Raw genomic sequence first — 26,585 nt, forward strand, 5'->3', positions numbered from 1 at the left:
TGGAGGTACGTGAGGCATTACGTAGAATGAAAGGGGGTAAAGCAGCTGGAACTGATGGGATCATGACAGAAATGTTAAAAGCAGGGGGGGATATAGTGTTGGAGTGGTTGGTACTTTTGTTTAATAAATGTATGAAAGAGGGGAAGGTACCTAGGGATTGGCGGAGAGCATGTATAGTCCCTTTATATAAAGGGAAAGGGGACAAAAGAGATTGTAAAAATTATAGAGGAATAAGTTTACTGAGTATACCAGGAAAAGTATACGGTAGGGTTATAATTGAAAGAATTAGAGGTAAGACAGAATGTAGGATTGCCGATGAGCAGGGAGGCTTCAGAGTGGGTAGGGGATGTGTAGATCAAGTGTTTACATTGAAGCATATATGTGAACAGTATTTAGATAAAGGTAGGGAAGTTTTTATTGCATTTATGGATTTAGAAAAGGCATATGATAGAGTGGATAGAGGAGCAATGTGGCAGATGTTGCAAGTATATGGAATAGGTGGTAAGTTACTAAATGCTGTTAAGAGTTTTTATGAGGATAGTGAGGCTCAGGTTAGGGTGTGTAGAAGAGAGGGAGACTACTTCCCGGTAAAAGTAGGTCTTAGACAGGGATGTGTAATGTCACCATGGTTGTTTAATATATTTATAGATGGGGTTGTAAAGGAAGTAAATGCTAGGGTGTTCCAGAGAGGGGTGGGATTAAATTTTGGGGAATCAAATTCAAAATGGGAATTGACACAGTTACTTTTTGCTGATGATACTGTGCTTATGGGAGATTCTAAAGAAAAACTGCAAAGGTTAGTGGATGAGTTTGAGAATGTGTGTAAAGGTAGAAAGTTGAAAGTGAACATAGAAAAGAGTAAGGTGATGAGGGTATCAAATGATTTAGATAAAGAAAAATTGGATATCAAATTGGGGAGGAGGAGTATGGAAGAAGTGAATGTTTTCAGATACTTGGGAGTTGACGTGTCGGCAGATGGATTTATGAAGGATGAGGTTAATCATAGAATTGATGAGGGAAAAAAGGTGAGTGGTGCGTTGAGGTATATGTGGAGTCAAAAAACGTTATCTATGGAGGCAAAGAAGGGAATGTATGAAAGTATAGTAGTACCAACACTCTTATATGGATGTGAAGCTTGGGTGGTAAATGCAGCAGCGAGGAGACGGTTGGAGGCAGTGGAGATGTCCTGTCTAAGGGCAATGTGTGGTGTAAATATTATGCAGAAAATTCGGAGTGTGGAAATTAGGAGAAGGTGTGGAGTTAATAAAAGCATTAGTCAGAGGGCTGAAGAGGGGTTGTTGAGGTGGTTTGGTCATTTAGAGAGAATGGATCAAAGTAGAATGACATGGAAAGCATATAAATCTATAGGGGAAGGAAGGAGGGGTAGGGGTCATCCTCGAAAGGGTTGGAAAGAGGGGGTAAAGGAGGTTTTGTGGGCAAGGGGCTTGGACTTCCAGCAAGCGTGCATGAGCGTGTTAGATAGGCGTGAATGGAGACGAATGATACTTGGGACCTGACGATCTGTTGGAGTGTGAGCAGGGTAATATTTAGTGAAGGGATTCAGGGAAACTGGTTATTTTCATATAGTCAGACTTGAGCCCTGGAAATGGGAAGTACAATGCCTGCACTTTAAAGGAGGGGTTTGGGATATTGGCAGTTTGGAGGGATATGTTGTGTATCTTTATATGTATATGCTTCTAAACTGTTGTATTCTGAGCACCTCTGCAAAAACAGTGATAATGTGTAAGTGTGGTGAAAGTGTTGAATGATGATGAAAGTATTTTCTTTTTGGGGATTTTCTTTCTTTTTTGGGTCACCCTGCCTCGGTGGGAGACGACCGACTTGTTGAAAAAAAAAAAAAAAAGTATTCAAATCATTCTCGTACACTCGAAGAGCTCCAGGTCATTGTTCAGCATAAAGTTGGCAGCATATCAAAAGAAAAACTAATACAAGTGTTCAGTAGCATGATTCGTTGTTTATGCTTAGTAAATGGCTTAATAACCAACACATTCAGCAATTTTTGGAATTCATTAGTAAATATGTATTATCCATGGGTTGCATCTCTATTTGAACACCCTGTATAATTGTAGATAGCATATAAGGCAGGACAGGAAATAGAAAGTATGTAGTGATTATGCTGCTGCCAGAGGAATAATGTATGCTTTGGAAGCATTAGTTCGATGTAGTTGATGAAGAGATCACAGATGAAGCGCTAGTAGTTGAAAAATCTCTTCACTTAGGTTTACCATATACAGTGGACCCCCGGTTAACGATATTTTTTCACTCCAGAAGTATGTTCAGGTGCCAGTACTGACCGAATTTGTTCCCATAAGGAATATTGTGAAGTAGATTAGTCCATTTCAGACCCCCAAACATACACGTACAAACACACTTACATAAATACACTTACATAATTGGTCGCATTCAGAGGTAATCGTTATGCGGGGGTCCACTGTACAGTGGAACTCCGGTTTTCGTACTTAATCCGTTCCAGAAGGTCGGTCTAAAACCGAAACGTACAAAAAGTAAATTAATATTGTCCATGAGAATAATGTAAATACAATTAATCCGTTCCAGACACCCAAAAATATTAACAAAAAAATACATTATTTAAAGAATAACTATAGTTTTACATACAAAAAACAATGAGAAATAGATATAAATGACTAATTTTAATGATAAATGAACATTACATACCTTTATTGAAAACTCTTGTTGGTGTATTGAAGAAGGCGAGGAGGGGAGAGGGAGATGAGGTTATTGTTTGGAAGAGGATTCCCCCTCCATAAGCACTTCAGGTTACTTCTGGGGTTACTTACCTTCTTTGGTTTTTACTGGCACTGGACCCCTGTCACACTAAAAATCTGTCCAGAGAGCTCTGTTTCTAGCATCTCTTCAAGATTTGCCTAAAATGGGACAAGGTATTGTCACTGAACATGTTGCAGATATGGCTTGTATCAACTTTGTCAGGGTGATATTTTTCAATAAAAGTTTGCAACTCATTCCACTTTGCACACATGTCCTTAATCACTGAAGAAGGCACCTTCTCCTCTCTCTCTTTCTTTGAAGCAATTTCCTCAGCTGTTGTCTGTTGCTGTTCCAGATGAAGAACTTGCAGCTCTTCAGTGGTTAGCTCTTTCCTGTGGTCCTCCACCAACTCTTCCACATCCTGGCCCCCCACATCCAACCCCATGGACTTCCCCAAAGACACAGTACATTCCACAACAGGCGTAGGGTCGACAGGGTCAGCCTCAAACCCCTTCAAAATCTTTCTTGAATTCCATTGCGTTTCTCACCTTCTTTACCATAGGGCTGGCACTAGGAACTTTCTTTGGGCCCTTGGTGGCTTATTTTGCAGTCGCAATCAGTAAACAAGCACAAAAATTGCGAAATGTTTTGGATGAATGCTCACTCAACCTGTGACAAAGCCAGACTGATGGCGTTCCCGGCGGGCGGATGCACGTGATATGTACGATTTGCAGATTGAGGTTCGAAATCCGGATCAAAATTTCACCCAAAAAAGTGTTCTAAATCTGAATTGTACAATATGCGGACTGTACAAAAACCGGAGTTCCACTGTACACTATAAATTTGTAAGGTACAAAAATATGGGGTAAGAGGCTACTTTGTGTTCCATCCATTTCTTATGGGAAAGGAGCTAAATGTACTTGATACACTTAATATGTGACAAATTATAAGACTACATCTGTGTTCCACAAAAAAAATTGAAAACTGGGTATTGATGGCACTGATATATGGAAAAAATGCCCATTTTTACAAAATGTATTTTTATTTCTTAACAGGTCAAGAGACAACCCCATTCCCTGTGGGTTATTCACCTGCAGGTCAACTCCAGACTCTGGGTAACACCAATTTCGCCAACTTCCGACCCCAGTACTCTCTTCCCGGCGCTGCAACTGCTCCAGGTGCTGTGCAGGCTGCCTTCCCAGGTATCCCTCCCATGGCTGCCAACCCTGCCTCCAAGTAGAACCATGCTGATGCTGCTGATGCTACTCCCGCTGCTACTGCTGCTCTGCGTGGCCCAGTGTGACACTAACCCAGCTCGGTGAGTGTGGCTGTCACTGGTGGTCAGGAGTAGCCACTGCTACAGTAGGATGCCAAACCTACCCATGGTGGAGGCTCGCTGATTGGATTATTCTCTTTGCCATCTCTCAACATTTCCTAACTTTAGATATTGTCTTTATGTAATCAACACCAGTAATTTGGATATTAATAACAGTATAAATCATAGCACAAATTCATTCTTATATCTCAGTCTGGAAATGTGGAGGTACGTCATTAATCCTCGGTTTAAAGGATTCCCAAGAATTTCTGAAGTTAGTTTCAATGCTCCTGACTGCCATCGCAACTATGCGGCCTATAACCTCTGACCAAGGGAATGTGATATTACATAGCTGTGTGTCTTGCATGATTTTTCTGTTAGTTGCTTGGTTACTTAAGCCTGCCAGAATCCCCCTTACTTATACTTCAGCATGATTTTAATAGTGTATAGGGTATGAATTTTTTAAATGTAGGTAATGCCCATTGTCCTCCCATGCACTTTCTTATAACAGCTCATTAAAATTGTATGAATTTCTTTTATGGATTTAGTGATAAGGAATTTTGTAAAATTGTTAATCTGTAGTTTACTGAAATATTGGAATAGAAAAAAAAAAAATAGGTATTAGTGTTGAAAATTTATGAAATGTGTAAAGAAAATCTAGGATATTGCATGGCACTTAATTAGAACCAAAAGAAAATTATTTGTATACCGTCCATGTCTTATACACCCTCCTCCCTCTTTTTTAACACACCAGCAGTCGCCTACTGAAGCAAGGTGACCAGAAAGAGAAGAAATGAAACTCCTTTTACCTTTTTACATTAGTAATTTATACAGGAGAAGGGGTTAAAATGAATGTTTTAAATCTTTAGGTTTTAATCTGTGAACTCCGACAGAGGAGGTTTGTAGTAGTAATTCCAACAAGATTGTTCTAAAGCAAAGGGTGTCCAATATTTGCTCAGGAATTCTTGAATTCTTGTAGTTAAAACACTTGGCTACAGATAGAAATTAATATTCTGTCTTTTGTTTCTTCAAGTATGTTATCTCATTAAGGAATATTTAATATGCAGTTATGAAGGGTTTAGCTCAAAGCTTGTTACATATTCAGCTCTTTAAATAATAATAATACTAATGGAATTTAGAAGTTACCTTCACTAAGAAATAAGGAAACTTAGCTGCCTCAGCATGCATATGTAATAGCAAGAGGAAACAAATGAGAGGTAACTGCAAAGAGCAAGCAGCTGAATAGCAAAATCTGTGAAAAATAAACATTGGAATAGGAAACTATGTACTGCAGACAGTCACCATGAATATTTATACTGTAAGTTCTTGAAACCAGTTTAAGAAATTGTTTGATAGTTTATGCATTATATAAAATTAATGATGCACGACATGTCACCATATACTGCACTTTTTACAAAAGGGCCAAAAGTCTGTATTTGAGTGTTTACATGACTTGTTATATTTTGTGTACATTTGTTGTCTGAAGGACATGCAAGGCTTATGTTTGTCAAAGTTAAGAGCTAAGATAATGAATTGTCCAATCACTGTACATCAAACATTTTTCCATAAAAAAATTTAGCAAGTTATTATCCAGTAAACTTTGAGTTATCATCCTTGGGTCATTTGTTTAAAAAAAAAAAAATAAAAACACCTTTTAATATTTTCACTACTTTCATCATTTCTTTGTACTACATTGACCAGTCTTCATGAATGAACACCATTAACTAGGGTATATTTTCTTTATTGTTCTAAGAACATTGTTAATATGTCTTATTTCTTGTTTTAATTGTCAGTTCTGCTGCAAGCTCCTTTGTTAAGTGTTTTTTGTTTAATGGGGTTATAATTTACACATTCATATTTGAAACTGGTTTCTGTTCATTTAATCCTTCCTTCCCTAACCATCTATAGTCTCAGCAGATTTTCTAATTTCTATTTTGCTGCAATGGATAAAATTGCTTTCCAAAAATAACTTTTAAATGTATTTGCTGACTACACAGTTGCCTAACTCTGGAAAGCTTGCTCTCATTTTATCATTTACAAAATAAATGTTATTATGATGACTATCCCTCCTCTTCATTAAATCAGGGTTTATTAATGTAGGTCACAAAGTTAGTCTCCATGCTGTACTCAGTTCTCCATACTCTTATCATTACTAATACTGTATTTAAATGTCCAGCCCTCGCTGCATCTTTCTTCATGCATGTTCAGGCGTATAACACTACTGATAGCATAGTACAGGTTGGCCATTGCTAACCCAGAAATTGGTAATCCAGCACTAATTTTGGCAAGCATAATTTCAAATTTCCGTAGTCGCCACACCAATCTGCCACTACTGTTTGGTGGCGCTACTTGCTGCATAAGTGATTCCAATTTTTTTTTTTTTTTTGCATTTGTTATGGCCTGTTCACTTTTAGCCCTAGCAGTGGTTCCATCGAATAAAAGAAATGCTTCTCATTGTGTAAAACACATACATCGTACATTGTCCATAAAAGATAAGGTGACTTTGAAGCCACTGTTGGTTGCCATGAGCTCAGGCTCATTTAGATAAGCTGTGACTGGTAAATTTGAGCCTGTGTGTGAGAGAATAGGTCTGTGTGGTAAGTGTGCACTATATAAAAAATCCTGCAGCATGCAGTGCATAATGAGAATAAACTGCGACAGTGTTTATTTTGTAAAACGGCGATTGTGGTGCATTTTCATATGGTTTTTATGGTTGTAATCTCATTTTTTATCTCATTTGATACAGTGGAAGATATATTACAAAAACATAGATATATGATTTTGATTGGTTTTCCGACGGGAACTACCTTGAAATTGAGCTCAAACCATCTGAAATATTCGATTTTTTCAATGTTCATGAGTAAACAAATGACTTCACTGTCCAATATGTGTTCATCTGGCCGGTCTAATACACTGTCACAAATAGGTTGGCATTATTTATACAGTTATTACAATAATGCAGTAGGCTGCGTACCAGTAAATCTTCTATTTTTTGTGTGAATAAAAATTTAAAATGGAAAGCAAGCATAATATAAGAGGGGCCTGAAGATGTGACTAATGAACAGAGAAAATGTTATTTTAGTGCCAGGAATGTCTGCATTGTTTATTCTGGACCCTATTTTGAAATTGGCATTTCTTGAAAATTGTGTGAAATTGGCCAAATTACCAATTTCTGACCGCTTTATTGGGTAGTTGAAATAGGTAAATGGGCGGTTTCTTTTACTCAATTGACAGAGTGGAAGGAATACTCGCAAAATAGTTAAGAGTTGGCAGACTGGAACAATGGAATAGCCAAAAATAGGGTGCAGAGTGGGCGAAATCACTGATGCATAATTATCGCTGTTGGGTTAAGTTTATTCTAACCTACTCACTCTGCAGGTTCCAGTGATGCAGGATTTGTGATGGTCAACCTGTACCATACAGATTGTGTAAAAAAAAATAAAAAAGGTAACTTTAAATATTATAGATTGCACAATAGTTACTATGAAACTAATATTGTAATAATTGTAATGTAGAGGACAGAATGCTGTTGTTGCTCTTGGGGAAAAGATGTGAAGGAGGTATGGTGACGAATTCTGAAGTTGAACTACTCTTAAATAGTGAGAAAGAAGAAAATCTGTTTCATCTTTGTTATGACAAAATGCAATGCTGCATTACTGGGTTTGGTGCAGAAAAAAATCAGACTTCCATTCAGAATCAGCAGTGGTTGTTACTTCGCATATTTACTTTTTGACTGCATTGATTGCTTTACTGCCTTCCTGTAAAGGAGGACCTGCAAAGGATTTACAAATAGTTTGGTAAATTTGCTAAACAGTCCATAGGACTATGCAGTGAATAATCAAATCCAGCAAATGCCCATGGTGAAGATAACTTTTTTTTTTTTTTCTCTCCCCAACACATTGGCTGTCTCCCACTGAAGCAGGGTGACCCAAAAAAAGAAACACTTTCACCATCATTCACACATAATCACTGTCTTTGCAGAGGGGTCCAGATATGACAGTTTAGATGTCACTCCAAACAGCCAGTATCCCAAAACCATTCCTTTAAAGTGCAGGCATTGTACTTCCCACCTCCAGGACTCAAGTCTGGCTAACCAGTTTCTGCATTTATTTACGGATAATAAAGTCTGCTAATATACTGTAAATTTTAGCTTTAATTACAGTGAGCTTTACTACAAATATTAAATTTGCTTTGTATTTATTAATTGAGAGATTATTGAATGTTGGTCCCTTCCAGGAAAGTTCCTTGATGCAAGTGAAGGGTCCTTGATCAAAATTAAAGTTACCCTTCCCTTTCCTTGGATTGAATCTGATTACTTCCTATTCATGAGTAATTTCATTGAAGGCAAATATAGATAATTAGAATATGAATGACTAACATTCTAGCAGTACAATGTACTGTACAGCATTTCCCATTTAATGTCTCCTTAGCATACACAAGCACTATGTAGCTGACCTTCAGTCATCACTTGGTGGACCACTCTCTTCCATAGATCTTAATTTCCATAGACTTTTTGAGGTCTATACTTTTCAGTCTATCTTCTGGCACTGTCTTAGAGGTTTGGATAGCTGAAATCTGGCAAAATGTATAGCAAACCATATATACATCTATAGTGTCAAGCATTTGAGCTTGACAGAAAATCTCAATAGCTAAGACAAAACCTGCTATTGGTATTTGACTTCAAATTTTATACTTGCTGAAAAAGAGCTCCAGTACCAGAATTGTAACTACCATATATAATCCTTAAATTAAAAAAAATATTACAGAGAAGTAAATTAATACAGCCTCTCCTTACTTAACGATGGAGTCCTGTTCCTAAGACCACGTCTGTAAACGATTCGTCGCTAAGTGAGGAGCATACTATAATGGTAGTGGGTTTGTGTCGACCAACTTTGATATTGTTTGCACAATTTATAAAATTTTTAGTATATTTTTAAATGTTTATACAGTAGTGTACTGTATATTGTAATAAACAAAATAGAGGAAATCTGCTTTAATATACATTATTTAGGTATGCATACTGGTCAGGGAGCCTGTGTCATCGGTAAATGAGTACATCGCTAAGTGAGGAGAGACTGTAATGAATATTCAAAAGTGCTAGCTTCCAGTATTGGAATTCTCACATATTAGAGAAAAGTTTATCAGTAATGATGGATAACTCGTGCTGAAAGGTTAGACACCCTTGAATACTGTACAGTAGTTCTTCCTGCAAAAGATCTTTCCATCTTTTATTTGGTCCCATAGCCTTTTATTATGTGACTCTTCAGCAGATTTCCAGGTTCCTGTAATATCACTTTACATATTATAATTATAACTAAGTGCTAAACCCACAAGGGTCATACAGGTCACTTTACATAAATTCAGTGTTTAACTACTTTTTTTAAACAAGTTAATTAGTTACTTATATACCTTTTATGAAGTTCCTCCCATTTTTTTTTTAACCTCATACAGTTCTTTGAAGTGACCTTTATACTGTACTTAGGTTCACTTTCTTCCTCTCTATAATATGCTAATAAAAGGCTCTTTATCAAAGATGAAATCTGATAGTCTCATTCCCTAGGCTTTTTATGACCTGCAGGTTTAGTGCTTCCCACTGAATACAATAAGCCTTGTCCACATTGCCCTTGCAATTATTACTGATTTTTTGTTTAGCCTGTATTTCCATATTCCTCCTCATTTTTTCCCATTACCATTGATTAGATTCACTTATGATTCTTAAAATACTCTAAAGAAAATGTTCTGTAAGCCCTTTGTCTTTACTGGTATTGACCTCAAGATGTGTTGAATTACTAGGCAGTATATATCAAAAGATTTTTATTACCTGTATTTTAAGACTTTTATTTTAAAGTTTATTTAAAGCACTTTTAATCACATAACTTCCATAATATAACTGTTATGCATTACCTCTCGTAATGGTAGCAACCGGTAAATTTTTTCAGAAGTTTATTTAAAGAACTGTTTTATTTGAATGACATGCAAAATTTGGACTCCATTTGAATAACATGCAAAATTCATCAGAAAATGTTTTGAGTTTTCATATTCTATGTTATTTAATGACTTGGGAGGGGGGAATGGCTTTAAGAATTTTGGCATAGTGGTTTATACCATCACATATTAATACTTTGGGATTTATGAGTTGTTGTTATAATCAAAACCAAGTGCTAAACCCACAGGGGTCATACAGCACTGCTGGGATTTGTAAATGATTAGCAATGCTTAGTACAGTTACCAAACAATTCTTGTGGAATAAGTTTTTATCTTTAAAGTTTTTAGGATTCAAATAGAGGAAATATTTAATTACAAAAATAATTTTAGGGAGCGTGTAAATTTGTAGTGATTTTATGTACACCCAAATTATTTTACCTTGTTGCTTAGACAAAAAAATATTGCTTTCCATCTATAGCCAACTAGTAAAATGCTTTGCTTGATATTCCACAAGCTGGTTTCCTTGTGTGCATTTTCTGCATCTTTTACTTCACTTGCTATTACCTGGGAGGGGTCTTATCGTGTTGTGCACTAACTGCTTATTATCCTAGCTGCTTTTTGCTGTACATCACCTGGGAGGGATTTGATTTGTTGAAGTTGCAAATGAATATTTTGTTGATATATTGTTATAATCTTTCTTTATGGATGAAGCATTAAAGGCAAATAAAACTCATTTTTATGTCATTTACCATATGTCTTGATACAAGTAGTCGTCTTGAATTGTGTCTAATACATTGGTCCTTCACTTTCTTTTCATACATAATTGGCTCCTGCTCCATTCTGAAAGGCTGGCAAAGGTAAGTAAAGTGGCTTCTGTAACAGTGTCGTTCCTCTGCAGGTGTGCCAAGTGCTCAGGTCAGCCTCGCGAGCTTGAGTGCCAGTTTACACATGCTTGCTGCCTCCAACCCACTTTTGGACTCCACCCTACAGCAGCAGCCACCTACCTCTCATGCAGGCACCATCTCTGCTGCAACACGAGCCTCACTCTTATTGCATCAGCAACAGCAGCAGCAGCATCTTCAGCAGCAGTCATCCGACACCAAAAATCTTATCTATTTGGATTGAAGCTAGAAGTTGACATCATTTACTTTGATGTCAGCATATTTTATTTTATTCCCTAACAAGGACCAGTCTTAGGCATTCCGTGCAGTTTATAGAGTTTTATTTGAGTGTAATCTCATCAGTGTTAAAAGATTTGTGCTAGATTTCATAAGTGATCTCAAATAGATCTTAGGAAATTAATTTATATTGTACAAAATTGTGTACAATCTTACCTTAAAGGTCTGTAAGATTTTTATGTATTGCCACAGTGGTAATAAAAATACCATATGGCTAAATGTATTATCTCTAACCTTATTATTTTAATTAGTATTATATAGAAAACTTATTTTTTAAGAAAATGGAGAATTATCCCATTTCAAAATGATCATTACTTATTCATGAAAAGTGATAAGCTGCTGGTTCAGTTAGTGTAGAAGTTTGAAGTACCCAACTGATATCTTGGATTTTCTGGGAAATTTTCTGAATTTATCACACTGATGGAAAAACCAAACACAATACTGTATATTTTTATGTAATATGAATTAATCAAATAAGTGTGCCTTACATGGAAACTGCACTATGGCTGCATTTGCTAATATGCAATGCAGACTACACTGTATGACCCTTGTGGGTTCAGTGCTTAGTTTTTATTTTGTTGTATAGAATATTCTTTCTTTTAACCCTTGAACGGTCCAAACGAATATATACGTTCTCTCGTGTAGTGCCCCAAACGTATATGTACGTTTCATTTGTCATTCAACATTGGCAAGATAGGCCTGAGTCACCTAGACATGAGAGAATGGGTGTGCACACTCAGTGTGCACCATATAAAAAAAATTGGGGATGCCTGAGTACCACATGCTTTCTCTTCCTATAAAAAAAAAAAGATTTTTTTTCTCAAAATATTCAGGGTGCTGCGGAAGTGAACGTATATATACGTTTGGACCATTTAAGGGTTAATATGAATGAGAAATGTCCTTTGGTCTGCCATTACTTAGAGTATTTTGCCACTACTACTGGAGCAAAGTCATTGTTGAATTTTGATACAGGTTAGGTTGGGTTACAGTTACTGCCTCTGAAGGAAAAGGGGTACAGGAGTACTGTTTCCAAATCTTCTCTGTTAGAAGCCTGGTAGCTCAGGCAGTAGAGCATTGGACCTGCTAATTTTTGAACCACAGTTCAGACCTCCCACCCATCTTTGTTTATTCATGGAGACTTGTGATATAGAGGAGGAGGTAGAGAAGTATCAGATATGAAATAGCAGCAGTCTTCACTACAGAGTAGGAGGGATGTTGTAAGGGCATCTTACAAGTCACGTTTGTGAGTTAGAAGCCAGAATCACAGGTGGATTGTGCTGAGGAATAATTAAAAATACTAATAACAAAAAAAGGCACAATACTGTGACTGGAACGATACACAAATAACCCACACATAAGAGAGAAGCTTACGACGACATTTCGGCCCGACTTGGACCATTTACAAAGTCACACTGTGTGACTTTGTAAATGGTCCAAGTCGGACCGAAACATCGTCGTAAGCTTCTCTCTTTTATGTGCAGGTTATCTGTGTATTAAAAATACTGTAATTATTCCTCTGTGATTCTGGCTTCTAACTCACAAAGGTGACTTGCAAGATGCCCTTACAACACCCATCAGCATCCCTCCTACTCTGCAGTGAAGACTGCTGCTATTTCATATCTGATACTTCTCTACCTCCTCCTCTATATCACAAGTCTCCATTAATAAACAAAGATGGGTGGGAGGTCTGAACTGTGGTTCATAAATTAGCAGGTCCAATGCTCTACTGCCTGAGCTACCAGGCTTCTAACAGAGAAGATTTGGAAACTACTCCTGTACCCATTTTCCTTCAGAGGCAGTAACTGTAACCCAACCTAACCTGTATCAAAATTCAACAATGACTTTGCTCCAGTAGTAGTAGTAGTAGTGGGAAAATACTCTGTCATGGCAGACCAAAAAGAACATTTCTCATCCATGTTAAAAGAAAGAACATTCTACACTACAAAATAATAACGAAGCACTAAATCCACAAGGGTCATAAAGTATTTTTATGACCCTTGTGGATTTAGTGCTTTGTTTTGATTATAATAAAAGAATAATTGCCTTCAAGCCTTAATAGAGGGGTATACACAAATGACCAGCAGGAGACTAAGTGGCAGTCACAAGGCCAAAATAGTCCCCACACATGCTTGCTTGGCCCTAGTCAAATGTACTGCTCCAATAGACAGATAAGAGCAATGAAAGACCAGCTGACTAATGCAGCAGTGCCAATGTTGAACCTTGTGATGAATGGTTTGAAAAACTGACAAGTTGAAGATTGAGACACTTATGCAGCATATGGAAATCTTTATTCAGGAATAAAGATTTCCATATGCTGCATAAGTGTCTCAATCTTCAATGTTGAACCTTAATTTGACCTCCATTCCCTCACAAACTTATCCACTTGAGGGCAACAGTGCCACAAGTAGGCTTAACTATCAGGCAAGGAGAAACAGAGTATACAGGTCACTGTACACAGCAGATGCACATGGCAGTATTGTGCTTAGTTTGGTCTGTGTCATACCATTCCAAGGGAAGCGAAGTCTTCTCAGCACGACCACAACAGCCTGTAATTCCACTCCTTCCCCACTAGGTGTGTAAAAGAACTGTTATTGGGAGAAGGATAAACATTATGACTTGAGTGACATTTGTGAATTTTGTACCTTTCATTACTCGTTTTTTAAGCTAATAAGAATGGAACATTTGTAAGTCGTTTTCTGAAGATACTTTATTTTCGTGTATACCATATAAATAGAACATTGTCTGCACATTTTTTTTTTTCAATATGCCAGCTGTCTCTTACCGAGGCAGGGTGGCTCGGAAAAGAAACTTTCACCATCATTCACGCAATCACTGTCTTTGCAGAGGCACACAGATATGACAGTTCAGATATCACAGCAAATATCCCAAACGCCTTTAAAGTGCAGGCATTGTATTTCCCATTTCCAGGACTCAAATCTGGCTAACTGGTTCCCTTGCCTTAACGATGGTGAAGGGCTTTTAATCAAAGAACTAGAACTGCATTTTCCTTGGATCAAACCTGATTACAGTCCATTCTCCAAGCTCTGTATATAATAATCTAGTCATCAAATCTGATCATAATTTTTTATAATTAGTTCTGTACTTTAGTGTCAATGATTGAAATATAAATTTACGGTACTGTACCAATACAATACACTGCTCACCTTTCACACGTTACATTCCCGAAATTGGAGTTATACACGAAAACACGCTATGTGGAGTGAGCAGTTCTTAGGAAAACTAAGTTACATTCTGGACACCTTGAAAAAAGCCAAACTAGTATTTTTTAAAAATTCTTAATTTACCTAACATGAAATCATTATTTTACAGTGGTCTTGAGGGCACACAAATGTTATGAGCACATTTAAAATTGTGTACAGTACATAGTTAACTTAACCCAATAAAGTTTGTTAATGGTGTACTGTACTCTAAATTGTGGATGTTGATGCAGAATGGTTCTGATGTAAGAGGAGAGGGTTACTGGGGCTGACGAAGATGGAATGGGATCTTGGGACTAGGTGGATGACTGGGATTTATGGGCAGAAGATGACAGAGTTGTTACTGGAGCCCCTCAGGTGTTCTGCTGTCTCTTGTGCATTGCCCTACAGTACTTTCTACAGCTGACAGTAAGGCATCATCAGCTGTAGGTCATAGTCATGGGTTACTCATTACACAAGCCTGACCCAGGCTAGGCTCTGGGAATAGAAAAACTCTTGAAACTCTTCAAGGGTATATCAAAGGTAACCTCCTATTCTCTCAAACTGAACAAATACTTGATTGTCTTACACCAAAGGCATGCACTGCCTCCATCACACATTCACCACCTATGAGCATCCCTTATCACTTTCAATTTCTTCATTAGAGGCATAATTTCATGTTTAAGGGGTTAAACTTCTTGACACTGTTTTCAACACTAGATCTCCTTATTGTTGCCATTATTACTATCCAGACTCAGGATGGGACAATGAAAAGATCAGAACTGAAATAACACAGTAGTGAGAAATAGTATGGTACAAAACAACTGGCACTGTGGGTGGGGGTGGGTGCTAGCACCAGCAATGCTAGGTCTAGCATAAAACAATGGAAGCCCGAGGCATGTGGGAGAGGAAATATTCTTCCTGCGCCAGTGCAATAGTTAGACATTTAGTGAAATATGGAAACAGGATCAAAATGTAAATCGGGTACCATAGTACCTGAATGCACAAAGGGTGGCAGTATACAGTGGACCCCCACATAACGATTACCTCCGAATGTGACCAATTATGTAAGTGTATTTATGTAAGTGCGTTTGTACGTGTATGTTTGGGGGTCTGAAATGGACTAATCTACTTCACAATATTTCTTATGGGAACAAATTCAGTCAGTACTGGCACCTGAACATACTTCTGGAGTGAAGAAACATCGTTAACCGGGGGTCCACTGTACTATACTTTGACCAGTACTGCCCGAGTCAGATACCATGTTTAAAATCTATGCATTGACTAGTTTGCATATTATACATGTAAAATTATAAGAAGGTTAAACCCAAAATCAACAGACTAATGGGGATGAAGTTGGTGGCTGGTAAGGATGATTGTGGCTGCCAGAGGACAAAATGTTTTGCCATGATTATAACCATTGACAATCCTGTCATCATTGAACTTTGTTCATTGTTTTCAAATCAACTCTGGATTTTGCCTCGTGTTTTTTTTAAATAGAGGGTTTACTTTTATAATGAAAAATTTCACATATTACTTAAGTGTAGTATACAGGGTGGGAACATGGAAAGGCTGCAAACAGATCTGAATAAACTGCAAGGTTGGTCAGATAAGTGGTTGCTTGAATTCAGCCTCTGCAAATACAAGATTATGAAGATTGGGGAAGGGACCAGAAGACTGGAAAAGGAGGTGAGGAGCAAAGGCTGCAGACCACGTTCAAAGAAGACCTGGGAGTCAGCATAATGCCTACTATATCACCAGAGGCTCGTATCAACCAAATAATCTTTGTAACCAATGCTTATCTGGCAAGTGTGGCCTTAGGGAATCTCAGTCAGTTTTGGTGTGCTATACAACATATATCAGGCCAATCTTGGAGTATGCAACACCCAAATGGAACCCACACCTAAGGCAGCATGTTAAGAAACTAGAAATTGCAGAAGTATGCAGAGACTAGTTCTAGCACTAAGGGATATGAGCTACAAAGAAAGGCTCAAGGAACTGAATCTAATGACCCTGGAGGACAGAAGGGCCAGGGAAGACATGGTAACTATATACAAAATACTCAGAGAAATTGATAGGGCAGAAAGGAACAGGCTGTTTGTGAGATTGGAAACAGGTACTCAGGGACACAGGTGAGTCACAAGGACATCAGAAAGTATTTCTCAAGTCTCAGGGTTGTCAAGAAGTGGAATGATCTTCATGAAGAAGTGGTGGAGGCAAACTCCATACATAGTTTTAAGAATAGGTACAATAGGGCCTATGAGGCTAGGAGAATGAATCTGGCAAGTGGCACACTGAGAGGTGAGCACACCTACACTTACTCTCTTTATCATAACTCACTTTTTCAGTTGTGACAGCATTCCAAGTGAGTTATATAATCATCCATACAGAAAAACTGTTCATCACATAATGGACATAGGACTTCCAACTGGGCCAAACTAAATGAATCGTCAACAATGTGACCTGACAGACTAGGAGCCCCAGAATCTAATTCCATTATTGATGAGAATTCCTCAGTTGAACAAACTTCACCCGAGTTAGATTTTATTTGGTCAACTGGAGCTGAAGGAAAAAGTGCAACAGTACTGACTAAGTTTGGTGACTGCTGAATGGTTAAATCGTTGTCCATGATGCCATTTTCATTATGATGGGGTAATGCTACCAGTTCTATTTGTTTCTCTGATGCTTGACTCTGAGCAAAAGGAATACTGGTATCTTCTGACAAAGACACATCACTGCTTCCACTAGGAATTGTGTTACTGTTTATATTTTTAGTGTCATATTCTGTCTGAAAGTGTATGTTCTGTAAACACTGTACATTAAAATCCACTCCCCCTAACTGCTGACTAGAATCTCCATCCTTATGGAACTCGCTATAGTCATCTGAAAATGTGTGGTGGCTACAGAGTCCAATGTATGAATTATCACAAAATTTAAATAACAGAAGAGAGTCATCACCACTCTCGCATGTAGATATAGCACACTTGCCATTACTAGACAAAATAATACAGGGATCTTGTTTTTCAGATATACTTAAAGTCTCGCTGGTAATATCCTTAGCTGATAACAATTTTAAAGATTCAGACTTGCAATTTGGAACTAAATTATTCTGGGAACCATTTACTCTACTATCTTCAGTGTGAACAATTCTTTGAGAGCTAGAACTGGAAGCATCACACCCTACTGAGATAGAACTGGAAGCATCACACCCTACTGAGCTAGAACTGGAAGCATCACACCCTACTGAGATAGAACTGGAAGCATCACAGCCTAGTGAACTACAACTGGAAGCATCACAGCCTAGTGAACTACAACTGGAAGCATCACAGCCTAGTGAACTAGAACTGGAAGCATCACAGCCTACTGGCATTTGCATTTCTCCACTTGTATTAAATTTTATTATAACTTTATTAAAACTTGTTTTGTCTACTACTGGTAATTCGTGTTGCAACTCAGAACTGTCATTTCCAGCAGATACAACACAGATGACATTTAATGATGGTGAACGACATCCAAGTGATGACACATCCACATCTTTAACCGTAAAACTACCAACCTCCTCAGGAGAAACTACAAGTGATTTTATGTCACAGTCTACTAATGGGGAAAGAATTCTTTCATCTGACTTTTCATTAAGAATGTCAACATTTTCTTTTGATTTTAAAACAAATGAGCTTTTCACCACCTTTTCTTTGTTTTTCACTTTCCCATATAGTTTACTGTCTGTAATTTGATTAGGTATGACCAAACTTTGTTGACCAGTCAGATGAACTCCATTTGTTGAACTTAAATGATGCTTCTTCTTATGGGTATACAATGTGTTCCTATAAGCAGTTGCATACCCACATATATCACAATGAAACGGTTTTTCACCTGTCAAAGAAAACAAATTTCACTATGTGACAAAAATGAAATTGCACTGTAATAAAATCCTACACAAGAATTAACTAATGACTGCTTTGAAATTCATATTCTTCCTCAATATGAATGTTCATTCTATTATTTTTTAAGATTATTATTAGCATTATTATTTTAACATGTCGGCCATTTCCTGCCAAGGCAGGGTACCTAAAAAGAAAGAAAAACCCAAAAAGAAAGAAAAAACTTTTATCATTCAACGCTTTCATCAACACTCATACATAATCACTGTCTTTGCAGAGGCAGCCAGATACGACAGTTCAGATGTCCCTCCAAACTGCCAATATCCCAAACTCCTCCTTTAAAGTGCAGGCATTGTACTTCCCATTTCCAGGACTCAAGTCCAGCTAACCGATTTCCCTGAATCCCTTCACAAAATATTACCCTGCTCACACTCCAACAGCTCATCAGGTCTCCTATCTAACAAGCTCACGCACGCTTGCTGGAAGTCCAAGCTCCTCGCCCACAAAACCTCCTTTACCCCCTCCTTCCAACCTTTTTGGGGCCAACCCCTACCCTGCTTTCCTTCATTCTTTGTTCCATTCTCTAAATGACCAAACCATCTCAACAGCCCCTCTTCAGCCCCCTGAATAATACTTTTAGTAACTCCACACCTCCTAATTTCCACAATACAAATTCTCTGCATAATATTTACACCACACATTGCCCTTAGACAGGACATCTCCGCTGCCTCCAGCCACCTCCTTGCCACAGCATTTACAACCCATGCTTTACACTCCTATAAGTGTGTTGGTACCACTATACTCTCGTACATTCCCGTCTTTGCCTCCATGGATAACATTTTTTGTCTCCACAGATATTTCTACACACCACTCACCTTTTTTCCTTCATCAATTCTATGGTTAACCTCATCCTTCATAAACCCATCTGCTGACAAAAGTCAACTCCCAAATACCTGAAAACATTCACTTCTTCCATACTCCCTCCTTCCAATGTGATATCCATTTTTTCTTCATCTAAATCGTTTGATACCCTCATTACCTTACTTTTATCTATGTTCACTTTCAACTTTCTACCTTTACACACCCTCCCAAACTCATCTACTAACCTGTGCAACTTTTCTTTAGAATCCCCCCAAAAGCACAGTATCATCAGCAAAAAGTAACTGTGTCAACTCCCATTTTGTATTTGATTCCCAATAATTTAATCCCACCCATCTCCTCAACACCCTAACATTTACAACCCCATCTATAAGTATGTTAAACAACCATGGTGACATTACACATCCCTGTCTAAGACCTACTTTTACTGGGAAGTAATCTTCCTTTCTCCTACACACCCTAACCTGAGCTTCACTATCCTCAAAAAATTTTTTACAGCATTTAGTAACTTATCACCTAATCCATACACTTGCAACATTTGCCACATTGCTCTGCTATTCACTCTATCATATGCCTTTTCTAAATCCATAAAAATGCAATGAAAACTTCCCTACCTTTATCTAAATACTCTTCGCATATATGCTTCAATGTAAACACTTGATTTACATATCCCCTACCCATTCTTAAGCCTCCTTGCTCAGCTGCAATCCTGTTCAATATTCAATGGGGATTGTCACTGATTTACGAAAAGCTTTTAATACAGGTGACCTCTCTGTTGGGCTATATTTTTTCACTTCTCTAACAAGTGTTTCTTTTCTGTTGAGAAAGCCTGGAGCCTTTAAGAAGTTCTGTGATTCCTCTTTGTCTGTGGAGGTCAGCCACTCTCACTCACTCAGACACACACACACACACACACACACACACACACACACACACACACACACACACACACACACACACACACACACACACACACACACACACTCACTCTCGCTCACACTCTCGCTCACACTCTCGCTCACACTCTCGCTCACACTCTCTCTCTCACTCTCTCACTCACTCTCACTCTCACTCACTCTCACTCACTCTCACTCACACTCACTCACACTCACTCACACTCTCACTCACACTCTCTCTCTCAAAATTGCATGTTTTCTAATTTATTTCTCAACGTATGTCTGGAGCATACTTCTAATGCCATTGAGCTCATCTTAAAAATACCAGTTCATCCTCATGTTGTTCATACTATCTTCCTAGCTTATTTCAGAGCTTATATCTGTAATGTAGGGGAAAGAAGGCGGGGTAGGGGTCATCCTTGAAAAGGTTGGAGGGAGGGGGTAAAGGAGGTTTTGTGGGCGAGGGGCCTGGACTTCCAGCAAGCATGCGTGAGCATGTTAGATAGGAGTGAATGGAGACGAATGGTATTTGGGACCTGACGAGCTGTTGGTGTGAGCAGGGTAATATTTAGTGAAGGGATTCAGGGAAACCAGTTATTTTTATATAGCCGGACTTGAGTCCTGGAAATGGGAAGTACAATGCCTGCACTTTAAAGGAGAGGTTTGGGATATTGGCAGTTTGGAGAGATATGTTCTGTATCTTTATACATATATGCTTCTAAGCTGTTGTATTCTGAGCACCTCTGCAAAAACAATGATTATGTGTGAGTGAGGTGAAAGTGTTGAATGATGATGAAAGTATTTTCTTTTTGGGTCACCCTGCCTCGGTGGGAGATGGCCGACTTGTTAAAAAAAAAAAATCTGTAATGTCATGGTCATGGATCATTTGGTCCCTCTTAATGTATTTATTGTTAAAACTGAATTTGATAACTGATAATTTTCATTTCCATAAAATATACTAAATTTCCATAAAGTATTTCTGATCTGGCCAATACATACTGTCATGAGATTACTGTCCCTCACAACTGACAAATGAAAGGATGACTAGAAGCCCAGCTAAAACATATACAGAATACTGAAAGCAATCTCCTAGGTGATGAGTAACTTAAGTAATGTATACAGGAGAAGGGGTTACTAGGGCCTTGCTCCTGGCATTTTAGTTGCCTTTTACGATGTGCATGGCTTACGGAGGAAGAATTCTGTTCCACTTCCCCATGGAGAATAAGCACATGTATGTTTTAAAAAAGCTGATATGGATATTTCACTATCTTAAAATTCTGAAGGAAAAGAAAAATAACCTCTCAATTGTATATTGATCTGAACACTGGAAGGATGAGTATAACAGAATTAGAGGATGACTTACAGACAAGAGGGAAGTCTTGATCTTTAGATGATTAGTAGGAAATCAACATCATGAAAAAGGGAGGGTGCGTGAGTGCAGTACTGTATATACTGTACAAGAAAAAGTCCCATGAATATATAAAGGAACATAGAACAAGCTAGAAGATTGCCTGGAGGCTTTGTGTCATGATTGCTCCTTCAGATAAAATGGAGTATAAGCATAAGACATAGCTCAAACGCAGTTTTTTAAAACTAGCATTACAAAAACAAATACAGTAGGGCCCCCCTTTACAGCATTTAACTAATGCAGCAGTTTTCAATTACAGTAGGGCCCTGCTTTTCGGCGTTCCGCCAATACGGCGATCTCAAATTATGACCAAAACTTTCTATATGGCAAGTGGTCTTTCAAATACAACGCGAGCCACCCGGTTTGTTTACATTCTCCATGAGCACATCTCTATTATGTAATAATAATCACTCTTGGGTACATTAAATGTCTAATTTTATGTCAATATAGACCTTTTCATTAATCCATGTATGATATTTTCTTCAAAATTATATAAGAAACACGTTACATAGCATATAAACATGCTGTTTATATGCTATGGAGGTGTGGTTGCCAGGCAGAGGGAAAACATTATAACACTCCCCTTAATACATAACGCTTTTGTTTACAATTCTCGGCATGAATTATTCATTACTTCTCCTTTTGTTTATGATGACATTTAAAGGTAGTTGTTAGAAATGATTAAACTCGGTGAACATGGTATGTCGATGGTAATAATATGGCTCTGAGTCACATTAAATATCGTGTAGGTATGTAGCCCAGGTGAACTACATATTTTTTTTTATTATCACACCGGCCGATTCCCACCAAGGCAGGGTGGCCCGAAAAAGAAAAACTTTCACCATCATTCACTCCATCACTGTCTTGCCAGAAGGGTGCTTTACACTACAGTTTTTAAACTGCAACATTAACACCCCTCCTTCAGAGTGCAGGCACTGTACTTCCCATCTCCAGGACTCAAGTCCGGCCTGCCGGTTTCCCTGAATCCCTTCATAAATGTTACTTTGCTCACACTCCAACAGCACGTCAAGTATTAAAAACCATTTGTCTCCATTCACTCCTATCAAACACGCTCACGCATGCCTGCTGGAAGTCCAAGCCCCTCGCACACAAAACCTCCTTTACCCCCTCCCTCCAACCCTTCCTAGGCCGACCCCTACCCCGCCTTCCTTCCACTACAGACTGATACACTCTTGAAGTCATTCTGTTTCGCTCCATTCTCTCTACATGTCCGAACCACCTCAACAACCCTTCCTCAGCCCTCTGGACAACAGTTTTGGTAATCCCGCACCTCCTCCTAACTTCCAAACTACGAATTCTCTGCATTATATTCACACCACACATTGCCCTCAGACATGACATCTCCACTGCCTCCAGCCTTCTCCTCGCTGCAACATTCATCACCCACGCTTCACACCCATATAAGAGCGTTGGTAAAACTATACTCTCATACATTCCCCTCTTTGCCTCCAAGGACAAAGTTCTTTGTCTCCACAGACTCCTAAGTGCACCACTCACTCTTTTTCCCTCATCAATTCTATGATTCACCTCATCTTTCATAGACCCATCTGCTGACACGTCCACTCCCAAATATCTGAATACGTTCACCTCCTCCATACTCTCTCCCTCCAATCTGATATTCAATCTTTCATCACCTAATCTTTTTGTTATCCTCATAACCTTACTCTTTCCTGTATTCACCTTTAATTTTCTTCTTTTGCACACCCTACCAAATTCATCCACCAATCTCTGCAACTTCTCTTCAGAATCTCCCAAGAGCACAGTGTCATCAGCAAAGAGCAGCTGTGACAACTCCCACTTTGTGTGTGATTCTTTATCTTTTAACTCCACGCCTCTTGCCAAGACCCTCGCATTTACTTCTCTTACAACCCCATCTATAAATATATTAAACAACCACGGTGACATCACACATCCTTGTCTAAGGCCTACTTTTACTGGGAAAAAATTTCCCTCTTTCCTACATACTCTAACTTGAGCCTCACTATCTTCGTAAAAACTCTTCACTGCTTTCAGTAACCTACCTCCTACACCATACACTTGCAACATCTGCCACATTGCCCCCCTATCCACCCTGTCATACGCCTTTTCCAAATCCATAAATGCCACAAAGACCTCTTTAGCCTTATCTAAATACTGTTCACTTATATGTTTCACTGTAAACACCTGGTCCACACACCCCCTACCTTTCCTAAAGCCTCCTTGTTCATCTGCTATCCTATTCTCCGTCTTACTCTTAATTCTTTCAATTATAACTCTACCATACACTTTACCAGGTACACTCAACAGACTTATCCCCCTATAATTTTTGCACTCTCTTTTATCCCCTTTGCCTTTATACAAAGGAACTATGCATGCTCTCTGCCAATCCCTAGGTACCTTACCTTCTTCCATACATTTATTAAATAATTGCACCAACCACTCCAAAACTATATCCCCACCTGCTTTTAACATTTCTATCTTTATCCCATCAATCCCGGCTGCCTTACCCCCTTTCATTTTACCTACTGCCTCACGAACTTCCCCCACACTCACAACTGGCTCTTCCTCACTCCTACAAGATGTTATTCCTCCTTGCCCTATACACGAAATCACAGCTTCCCTATCTTCATCAACATTTAACAATTCCTCAAAATATTCCTTCCATCTTCCCAATACCTCTAACTCTCCATTTAATAACTCTCCTCTCCTATTTTTAACTGACAAATCCATTTGTTCTCTAGGCTTTCTTAACTTGTTAATCTCACTCCAAAACTTTTTCTTATTTTCAACAAAATTTGTTGATAACATCTCACCCACTCTCTCATTTGCTCTCTTTTTACATTGCTTCACCACTCTCTTAACTTCTCTCTTTTTCTCCATATACTCTTCCCTCCTTGCATCACTTCTACTTTGTAAAAACTTCTCATATGCTAACTTTTTCTCCCTTACTACTCTCTTTACATCATCATTCCACCAATCGCTCCTCTTCCCTCCTGCACCCACTTTCCTGTAACCACAAACTTCTGCTGAACACTCTAACACTACATTTTTAAACCTACCCCATACCTCTTCGACCCCATTGCCTATGCTCTCATTAGCCCATCTATCCTCCAATAGCTGTTTATATCTTACCCTAACTGCCTCCTCTTTTAGTTTATAAACCTTCACCTCTCTCTTCCCTGATGCTTCTATTCTCCTTGTATCCCATCTACCTTTTACTCTCAGTGTAGCTACAACTAGAAAGTGATCTGATATATCTGTGGCCCCTCTATAAACATGTACATCCTGAAGTCTACTCAACAGTCTTTTATCTACCAATACATAATCCAACAAACTACTGTCATTTCGCCCTACATCATATCGTGTATACTTATTTATCCTCTTTTTCTTAAAATATGTATTACCTATAACTAAACCCCTTTCTATACAAAGTTCAATCAAAGGGCTCCCATTATCATTTACACCTGGCACCCCAAACTTACCTACCACACCCTCTCTAAAAGTTTCTCCTACTTTAGCATTCAAGTCCCCTACCACAATTACTCTCTCACTTGGTTCAAAGGCTCCTATACATTCACTTAACATCTCCCAAAATCTCTCTTTAGGTAGTAGGTTGGTAGACAGCAACCACCCAGGGAAGTACTACCGTCCTGCCAGATGACTGTGAAACAAAAACCTGTAACTGTTTTGCATGATGGTAGGATTGCTGGTTTCTTTTTCTGTCTCATAAACACGCTAAGATAACAGGGATATCTTGCTACTCCTACTTACACTTTGGTCACACTTCACAGACACGTACATGCATATATATATATACATACATCTAGGTTTTTCTCCTTTTTCTAAATAGCTCTTGTTCTTTTTTATTTCTTCTATTGTCCATGGGGAAGTGGAAAAGAATCTTTCCTCCGTAAGCCATGCGTGTCGTATGAGGCGACTAAAATGCCGGGAGCAATGGGCTAGTAACCCCTTCTCCTGTATACAATTACTAAAAAAGAGAAGAAGAAAAACTTTATAAAACTGGGTTGCTTAAATGTGCGTGGATGTAGTGCGGATGACAAGAAACAGATGATTGCTGATGTTATGAATGAAAAGAAGTTGGATGTCCTGGCCCTAAGCGAAACAAAGCTGAAGGGGGTAGGAGAGTTTCAGTGGGGGGAAATAAATGGGATTAAATCTGGAGTATCTGAGAGAGTTAGAGCAAAGGAAGGGGTAGCAGTAATGTTAAATGATCAGTTATGGAAGGAGAAAAGAGAATATGAATGTGTAAATTCAAGAATTATGTGGATTAAAGTAAAGGTTGGATGCGAGAAGTGGGTCATAATAAGCGTGTATGCACCTGGAGAAGAGAGGAATGCAGAGGAGAGAGTGAACTACATACCTACATTATTATTATAACTGATAATTATATGTATGTGTACCTGTACCTAAGTAAACTTACACACTGTGCTGGCATGCAGGTACATATTAAAATCACTAAGAGTGTCTTATTAGTCTTGAAAACACCATATTAATGGTAATAATAATAATAACACAATAATAATCACTCTAAGGAGCATTAAATATCGTATAAAATGTTAATATAGACATTTTGCTTAATCCATCTAAATATACCCCATAGTAGAATAAATTAACATAAATATGAGATGTGATAGCCAGGTCACTTGTAGGACTTGTCGTAGCCAGGCGACTTGTAGGACTTGTGGTAGCCAGGCAACTTGTAGGACTTGTGGTAGCCAGGCAATTTGTGGTAGCCAGGCAACTTGTACGACTTGTGGTAGCCAGACAACTTGTAGGACTTGTGGTAGCCAAGCAACCTGTGGTAGCCAGGCAACTTGTAGGATTTGTGGTAGCCAAGCAACCTGTGGTAGCCAGGCAACTTGTAGGACTTGTGGTAGCCAGGAAACTGGTAGGACTTGTGGTACCCAGGCAACTTGTAGGACTTGTGGTAGCCAGGCAACTTGTAGGATTTGTGGTAGCCAAGCAACCTGTGGTAGCCAGGCAACTTGTAGGACTGGTGGTAGCCAGGAAACTGGTAGGACTTGTGGTAGCCAGGCAACTTGTAGGACTTGTGGTAGCCAGGCAACTTATAAGACTTGTGGTAGCCAGGCAACTTGTAGGACCTGTGGTAGTCAGGCAACTTATAGGACTTGTGGTA

General features: G+C 38.6%; 2 protein-coding genes across 20 annotated transcripts in view; one reads left to right on the plus strand and one right to left on the minus strand.

Annotated features, from left to right (window-relative positions):
• Positions 1–11,385, plus strand: part of Mi-2 (chromodomain-helicase-DNA-binding protein Mi-2 homolog) — a 108,962-nt gene extending 97,577 nt beyond the window's left edge. For 12 of the 14 annotated variants that reach the window (XM_053779938.2, XM_053779945.2, XM_053779939.2 and 9 more), the window contains 2 exons: positions 3,804–3,926; positions 10,887–11,385. In XM_053779938.2, the coding sequence (XP_053635913.1) occupies positions 3,804–3,926; positions 10,887–11,113 (350 nt within the window). In that variant the 3' untranslated portion in view covers positions 11,114–11,385. Of the gene's footprint in view, positions 1–3,803; positions 4,067–10,886 lie in introns of all 14 variants that reach the window. The other 2 variants (XR_011392490.1, XR_011392491.1) reach the window with 1 other exon arrangement.
• A 223-nt stretch (positions 11,386–11,608) lies between these two features.
• Positions 11,609–26,585, minus strand: part of LOC128691124 (uncharacterized) — a 44,381-nt gene continuing 29,404 nt past the window's right edge. For 5 of the 6 annotated variants that reach the window (XM_053779935.2, XM_053779932.2, XM_053779933.2 and 2 more), the window contains one exon: positions 11,609–18,236. In XM_053779935.2, coding sequence (XP_053635910.2) covers positions 16,708–18,236 — 1,529 coding nt within the window. In that variant the 3' untranslated portion in view covers positions 11,609–16,707. The remainder of the gene's footprint in view (positions 18,237–26,585) is intronic. The other variant, XR_011392492.1, reaches the window with a different exon arrangement.

This window comes from Cherax quadricarinatus, chromosome 27 (assembly GCF_038502225.1).
Source record: "Cherax quadricarinatus isolate ZL_2023a chromosome 27, ASM3850222v1, whole genome shotgun sequence".
NCBI lineage: Eukaryota > Metazoa > Arthropoda > Malacostraca > Decapoda > Parastacidae > Cherax > Cherax quadricarinatus.